This window comes from Tupaia chinensis, unplaced genomic scaffold (genome assembly GCF_000334495.1).
Source record: "Tupaia chinensis unplaced genomic scaffold, TupChi_1.0 Scaffold000063_1, whole genome shotgun sequence".
Classification (NCBI taxonomy): domain Eukaryota; kingdom Metazoa; phylum Chordata; class Mammalia; order Scandentia; family Tupaiidae; genus Tupaia; species Tupaia belangeri.
This window is the reverse complement of record NW_006159521.1, coordinates 20298-28147: the sequence shown is the minus strand read 5'-3', so window position 1 is coordinate 28147 and position 7850 is coordinate 20298. Positions and strand designations below refer to the sequence as shown.

Genomic DNA, 7850 nt, shown 5'->3' with positions numbered 1-7850 from the left:
CTAACACGGAACGTGGCCTGCAATCTCGAACGGCAAGACACGAAGGCGGAGCCACGCGTGGATTCTCCGGGGCGCACGCCGAGGCACAGCAGACACGAGCCCCCGCGCCGCTGAGCAGAAGGACAGCTCCAAGCCTCCCGGTCCCCTCCCAGACCCTATCACCGAGGGGAGGGAACACTCTCCTGAATTTTGTGTCACTCGTTTATTTGCTGAGTCTTTTCCTTTTCAGTTTAGTAGCAGTCTTTAGTTAAAAGAAATCAAACACAGACGCACAAACACTTGTACACTAAACAGACAAAACAGTCTGTGCAAGCACGCCTACATGCGAGGCAGCCCGGCCTCCATTTCTCCCCCTAGAGGCGGCAGAGAGGCTCTCTGCGGATCGCGGGTGGAGCGGCGGCTTATTTGCATACCCACAGTGCATTGCGCAGAGTATAAGTTAAAAGGGTAAAATTTTTAAAAACTAATTCGTACATATTTGGTTAAAAAATATATTTTTTATTTTACAAAATAAGATAAAGATTTTTCTCGAGCTTCAGCATCTGGGAGTTAATTAGCCACCATCAATGCACTGGGAGTTTTTGTTACCCGAGTGGGAGCCATGGCGGCACCACGTCATACTCTGGTTTCTCTTCAGATCGTATAAATCTTTCGCCTTTTACTAAAGATTTCCGTGGAGAGGAACAATTCTGAGTCTTAAACCAATTTTTTGAGGCCTTGCTCTGGCAGGGCTACTATAATTTGTGTACAAAAATAGGTGTTTTTGTTGGGAGTTTGTATATATGGGTGGGGTTTTTGTGTTTACCTGCGTGAGGTCTGCTCTGGTGTCCACGTGGTAGTGGGTTTTTGCTGTTTTCCAAGTTGGGCTTTTCCGGTGTTCTAAGTAGTTTTTGGCATTAGTTTTTTCCTTTTTTTTTTCGGGCTTAGGTTTCTTCAGGCTTAGGGTATCGTATTACAGTTTGCTTTGTACCTCCATTAAAGCGCCTCCTGGGGTCCTGTGGCTCACTAGGCTGTAGGTAGTCAGTCAGTGACCTGTTGCTTCTTCAGTCCTTAGGGTACTCAGAGGTAAAGTCGCGCGTTCTTGTTTTTTTTGTTTGTTTGTTCAAAGAATTATTTAACTTTATTCATTTACTTTTAGTTTGACCAGAGAGAGAGAAGGTGAGAAAGCAAGCCACTAAGTCCAGGACCTGAACCGAGATCGACCATGTGGGAACGTCCAGCGCCTTAATCGCCTTAATCACCATTATCTTTTTCGATGTTTAAAACTTTTAAACCCTGGGGTTGATACTCTTTTTCTTTAGCCTGATTTTTTTTTTTTTTTAAGTTTGCTAGACAGGGCATTTTCTAGAGAGAGGGAGACCACCCTCAGTGCGTCCTGGTCTCTCCTCAATTTCTTCCCCTTCTTCCTATTGCACACACCTGCGAGGGAGAGAGCAAGCCCACAGTGGGCCAGCGGAGAACTAGCAGCTGGCATGGTGGTTCCAGGACTAGCAGCTGGCATGGTGGTTCCATCGCTGGATTCTACAAGGCGGTTTGAGTCCCAGAACCAGTGTCTTGAAAATCATGCTGCAGGGGGCCGGCAGGTGGCGGTAGTTAAGGGCACTGGACTCCCCCATGGCTGACTGCGGTTTGAGTCCCAGGCCTGGCAGCTTGCTTTCTCACTTTCCTTTCCTCGCTCTCTCCTTCTCTTGCTGTCCCTCCCTAGTCAGATTAAAATTAAATAAATAAATAAAGTTAAGTAAAATAATTATTTAAAAAAGAAAATCATGCAGGCGGGACCCTCAGATGGCGATGGTGGCTGACTCACCCTCTGAGCACATGTGTGTACGCATGCCTATAGTCGCTGGAGAGGGGGGATTGAGGCATGGCCACCCTCCAAGAGCATGCCGTATATGTGCATGCATGCCCCAAATCCAAGAGCAGAATGGAGGAGAAATAAAAGCAAGCCGCCAGGTCTAGGACCTGAACTCCAGCACCCAAATGCCCCCCCTCTTTTTCAAAGAGAGATTTTTTTGCTATAGGACAAGTGTAGTCACCAGAGACAAAGTGAGAAATTACCCCCTGGAGGAATGGCCACATCATCCCTTCTCCATTTTCTTGGGGTCTTGGGCTCACGTGCCTAGCAGGAGCTTCAACCTGACGGGGGTCTGGGATCCCAACTGCAGTAGACCACAAAGGAGTCCAATGCCTTAATGCCCATGCCACCTGCTGGCCCCCTGGTGTGTTTTCAAGCCAGCAAGGCCAGAATTTGAACTGTGGGATCCAATTCTATTAACCACTAAGTCATGGGACCAGCCCTATTTAAAATCTCAAATATAGAGGCTAGCAGGTGGTATAGCAGTTACATCACTGATCTCCCACATGGCTGACTGGTTTGAGTCCCGGACCCGGTGGCTTGAGACTCACACTGGGTGCATGTGTGTGGGCCCAAGATCCTGGGAGGAGACTGGAGGAGAAGGGATTGTGGCATGGCCATCCCCCACAGGGGTGATTTCTTAGTTTCCTGCTCAGTGTCTGTCTCTCTCTGGCAAGCACACATGCCCTAAGGCAAAAATTACTTTTAAAAAATCTTAAATATACTTTTCTGTTTTGTTTGTTTTAGCTATTGTTTCAACAGAAATTTTTGGGTACTTAACAAGTTGATTTTAAATTTTACTGGGACCAGCAGTTAGCGTAATGGCTATGTCACTAGACTCCCATGTAGTCAACCATGGTTCGCGTTTCGGACCTGGTGGTTTAAAATTCACGCCGGGCGCGTGTGCGTGCGTGCCCAAGATCCCGAGAGGAGAATGGAGGAGAAGGGATTGCGGCGTGACCATCCCCCCTGGGGGGTGATTTCTCGCTTTCTGTCTCTCTGTCTCTCTCTGTCTGGTGAGTACACACGCCCTATAGCAAAAACCTCTCCAAAAAAAAAATTAAATTTACTCTAAGGGACCAGAGAGTGGTGCAGAGGGTGAAGTGCGATCCTTTGTGAGGCAATTCCACATGGGAAGGTCCCTGGTCCATGCCCAGAGGCCTCCCTGAGCACACCAGGGATGCTCGTGACTAGGTGCAGGTCTGGCTGAGGCGGGGTGATCGCAGTGGGAAGACCTCGAGGGAGGGGCTGTCTCTGTCTTTCCCTCTTTCTTGAATGCACGTGAGTTCATGAAATAAAAGTTAAAACAGAAGTCATTTGGAGAAGGAGAAGACCTAGAATAGCCCTTCCTGAGGCCCCGCACAGGGGTGTAACTCCCCACGGCTAGTGTCTCATGTCCCACTGGGCATTGCCCTTCTCCCTCGGCGTGGCTGTCCTCCCGCACTGGAAGCTCCTCCCAGCTCTTCTTCCTTGCAGCCCCTGCCAGGGCCATGGAAACAGTGGGTCCCAGGAAGTGAGGAAGGCCTCACAGGAAGTGGTCCAGAGAGTGCCAGTCCTCCCTGGGAGGACGCGGTCAGTGCCTGCCACGGGCCAGCGAGACGCACATGAGAGGAGAGGTTCTAAGGGAGCTGGTCAGAGCTATCACGCTGGTGCCACGGTGGTTAAGGCGCTGGACTCCCACATGGCCAACCATGGTCTGAGTCCCGGACCTGGCAGCTTGCTTTTTCACTTTCCCTCTCTCTCTCTTGCTCTGTCCCTCTCTGGTCAAATTTAAATAAAAAACTAAAAAAAAGTTAAATAAAACAATTCTTTTTTAAAAAAAAAAAAAAGAGAGAGAGAGAGAGAAGCAGCTGCAGCTATCATGTACTCTAGTCTTCCCCACCCAGAGGCAGTGCGGAGGCTCCGTGTAGAGCAGAGCTTCTGTGTGGTTCCCCCTGGCGAGCTCCCTGGGAGCCCATGCAAGATCCCAGGGAGAGCCCAGGGCGAACCTGAAGGCTGGCAGGACGGTGCAGGCCTGTAATCCCAGCCACTCAGGAGCTGAGGCAGAGACTTGGTGCTGGAGGCCAGCCTGGGTGCATAGCAACACCCTGTCTAAAGAAGCATCTGGAGGGACCAGCAGTTAGCGTAATGGTTATGTCACTGAACTCCTGTGTAGTCGACAGTGGTTCGCGTCCTGGACCCGGTGGCTTAAACTCATGCCGGGTGCGTGTGCGTGCGTGCCCAAGATCCTGAGAGGAGAATGGAGGAGAAGGGATTGCAGCGTGGCCATCCCCCCTGGGGGGGTGATTTCTCGCTTTCTGTCTCTCTGTCTCTCTCTGTCTGTCTGGTGAGCGCACGCGCCCTATAGCAAAAGCCTCTTAAAAAATAATAATAATAAAAAATAAATTAAACAAAAAAGAAGCATCTGGAACTCTATTTCTGTAGTCCCAGCTGGGAGGCTGAGGTAGAGGGCCACAACACAGTGCGACCCTGTCTGAGAACAATAAATGAGACAGGTCCAGCGTGCTCGTGAAAGACAGGCAGATAGAATGAGAGCCAAATGCTACACACGCGCCCACGTGCACACACCTGCCACATTTGCTGCACACCGTGAGGCTCGTGGTCACTTGTGCCTTCCACACAGAAGTGCCACTGTCCAGTCAGTCCTTGCAGCCAGGACTGTGGGTGCTGACAGGCCACCACTGTGCAAACCGTACCTCCAGACGGGGACCTCCCTTCAGCAGTGGGGCCTCGCTCTGGGTTTCTTCAGGGAGCAGAGGTCCCTCCTGCTGTCAGCCTGTTGCAGCCCCGGGGGGCCGTCTTCCTCCCTGAGCACGAACTCATGCTGCTTCTCGTCCTCCCTCTACACAGGGAAGCCCCCAGGAAGTGAAACAGCGCTGCCCTTTGAGCTGAAAATCCTGGGTCTTACCCAACACAGGGCACCCTGCCACCAGCCCCACTAGCCGTGGGGAGTTACACCCCTGTGCGGGGCCTCAGGAAGGGCTATTCTAGGTCTTTTCCTTCTCCAAATGACTTCTGTTTTTAACTTTTATTTCATGATCTCGTGTGCGTGCAAGAGGGAAAGACAGAGACAGTCCCTCCCTCGGGGTCTTCCCACTGCGATCACCCCGCCTCAGCCAGACCTGCACCTAGTCACGAGCATCCCTGGTGTGCTCAGGGAGGCCTCTGGGCATGGACCAGGGACCATGTGGAATCGCCTCACAAAGGATCGCATTTTACCCTCTGCACCACTCTGCACCACGTATGCTGCAGAGAATACGTGTCGCTTCCGAGAGTTCAGGCCCCACATCCCACGCTGACCAGTCAGGAGGAAACACGAGGACAACGCACACCACAGGTCACTCTGCAGGGCCTCTCGGAAATGCCATTGTCATGGGGACGAGGAAGGCGGGGGCCATCCCAGAGCAGGGGGTCGAGGGGGAGTCAGGAGCAAGGGCGAGTCTAGGCTGGGCCTTGGGTCACAGAACCACAGCTGGGAGGACATTGGCAGGGCAGCTGGGGACACACGATGGCATGTGACGTCCATAAATTAGGTCACGGTATTGACTCCTGTTTTATAATTTGCTACAAGGCATATATGAGAGCAATAGAGACAGAGGGAAAGTGAGAAAACATCCCCCAAGGGGAGGGCCATGCCACAGTCCCCTCTCCTCTGTTCTCTTGAGATTTGGGGCACACACACGCACCCAGAGTGAGTTTTTTTTTTGGGGGGGGGGAGAAGTTTTTGCTCTAGGGCACGTTCACTCACCAGAAAGACAGAGACAGAGAGACAGATCACGCCCCAGGGGGGATGGCCACGCCGCAATCCCTTCTCCTCCATTCTCCTCTCAGGATCTTGGGCACGCACGCACACACACCTGGTATGAGTTTAAGTCACTGGGTCCGGGACTCGAACTCTCAAACTGAGGTCAACTATATGTGGTCGACGTAGCCATTATGCCAACGGCTGGTCCCCTAGAGTGTGTTTTCAAACAACTGGGTCAAGGACTTGAATTGCATAGTTGACCATCCAGCTGCCTTAATCTCCATGCCACTGTCTGCCCCCATTGACTCAATTGATAATAATAGAGATAAAAGTAACTTTTTTTCCATAGGGTTTATGCACTCCCCAGAGAGAAAGAGACAGAGAAATAATTAGAAGGGAAGTGAAAAATCAGCCCCCACCTGAGGGATGGTTTTGCTGCAATCCCTTCCCCTTCATTCTCCTCTTGGGATTTTGGGCATGCACACACACATGTCCAGCATGAGTTTTAAGCTGCCAGGTCCAGGTCTTGAACTGCAGTCGACTACGTGGGAGTCCAGTGACGTGACCATTGCACCATCTGCCGGTCCCCTAGCAGTGTATTTTTCGAACACCCAGGGCCAGGACTCAAACTGTGGTCATCCATGTGGGATCTGGCTCCTCAGTCGTGGGGCTGATCCAACCCATTGTTGTGAAAGCCAGAGAGTGCCTGAGTTACAACCCGGCCTCGATCGCATTCCCCGGGCCTGTCCCGGGTGGCGGTTGAAGACTGACCAGGAGCGGCCAAGGAGCCCTGGTCGGTCAGCTCACTGTCACTTCAGCCAGCCAGGAAGACCCAGGGACCAGGCTGTGGCGGCCGTGGTGTCATCGTGACATCTCCCACAAAGGGGGTCCTGCACCCCTCTGCTACCCCGTCACCCCACCCCGCTTCCTAGCCAGCTCCAGAGTAGGTGCCCCCAGCAAGTTGTTCCTGCCGAGGGGAGCACCTGGGGACAGGGCTCAGGTCCTCTTCGTGGGTTTCTAGCAAATTAGAATTTCTCTCAGGGAGGAAATGAGGGGTCCGTTTTTTCTTCTTCTTCTCCTTAATGGCCCCTGATGAAGGAAATGAGTCGGGGAAGGGATCAGAAATCCGACCCACCGCTCCACAGCGGAAGGGAAGGGTCGGGGCTCCCTGCTCCCTCGGAGGGCAGCTGGCACAGCATGTTTTATTATATAATTAACCTTGACCCTTCCGGGTTCAAAGGGAGAGGTTAGTTGGAAATAAATCAATAGGTCTGGTCTGGTCACTTCAAAGGCTTCAGAACCTGCTGGAAAATTCCATGTTGGTTCAACGTGTAAATTGGAATAGGGTGTGCGATCCTCTTTGAAAGGCGGCGGGGAGGTTGAGGTCTAAAATCGGAATTAATCGTGTATCCGCTTCCTCTAATCAGGCCATCAGGAGTCTATATTGTGTACCTGTTGGGGGGACAGGGAGGCTGGGAGAAGGCACGGTGACCTCAAAGTGACCGCCGGGTGGGCCGCAGGACGATGGGCCATGCATGCTCTGAGCCCGGGGTTCCTGGCGTAGGGGCCGAGTCCGCACAACAGTGGCGTTCGTGGAGTGCGTGCTGGGCACCGGGTGCCATGGACTTCCAGGCACTTTTCATGGGGCCCGTGAGAGGCCGGTTAGATCAGTGCCCTATTACCTCTGTCACGGTGCAGGAATGGGGCCTCAGAGGGGCGAGGTAGCAAGTCCAGAGTCACTCTGAGGTTTCCAAGTCACTTCCAGTGCCAAACGCAGGGACGCAGCCTGAGCACAAACTGCAGATCGCCCAAGGTCTCGGTCCACGCACACCTCCCCGAGGGAGCTGGGGCTGCTTCCTCTCCACGTCTCTCTTGGCTTTGTCTCTCATTTATCTCTCACCTCTTTCCTTTTTTCCTCTCCTGCTCTCTGCCCACATTTACTTAGAACTTAGAGCTAGCCTCTGGTGCACTGAGGCTCATTAAAAGAGAAGAAAGAGGGACCAGCAGTTAGCATAATGGCTATGTCGCTGGACTCCCACGTAGCCGACTGCGGTTCGAGCCCCGGACCCGGTGGCTTAAACTCACGCCGGGCGCATGTGCATGCGTGCCCAAGATCCTGAGAGGAGAATGGAGGAGAAGGGATTGCGGTGTGGCCATCCCCCCCAGGGGTGATTTCTCGCTTTCTGTCTCTCTGTCTCTCTCTGTGTCTGGCGAGCACACGTGCCCTATAGCAAAAACCTCTCCAAAAAA

At 52.4% G+C, this 7850-nt stretch overlaps 1 protein-coding gene and 1 non-coding gene across 2 annotated transcripts in view; one reads left to right on the top strand and one right to left on the bottom strand.

Annotated features, from left to right (window-relative positions):
* The first annotated feature begins 617 nt into the window (after positions 1-617).
* Positions 618-733, top strand: LOC114004988 (U5 spliceosomal RNA). Its single transcript, XR_003546929.1, has one exon. It is a non-coding gene; the product is annotated as a U5 spliceosomal RNA (small nuclear RNA).
* Positions 734-4571: 3838 nt separating this feature from the next.
* Positions 4572-7850, bottom strand: part of IGDCC3 (immunoglobulin superfamily DCC subclass member 3) — a 23522-nt gene continuing 20243 nt past the window's right edge. The window contains exon 9 of the mRNA XM_006141794.3: positions 4572-4697. Coding sequence (XP_006141856.1) covers positions 4572-4697 — 126 coding nt within the window. The remainder of the gene's footprint in view (positions 4698-7850) is intronic.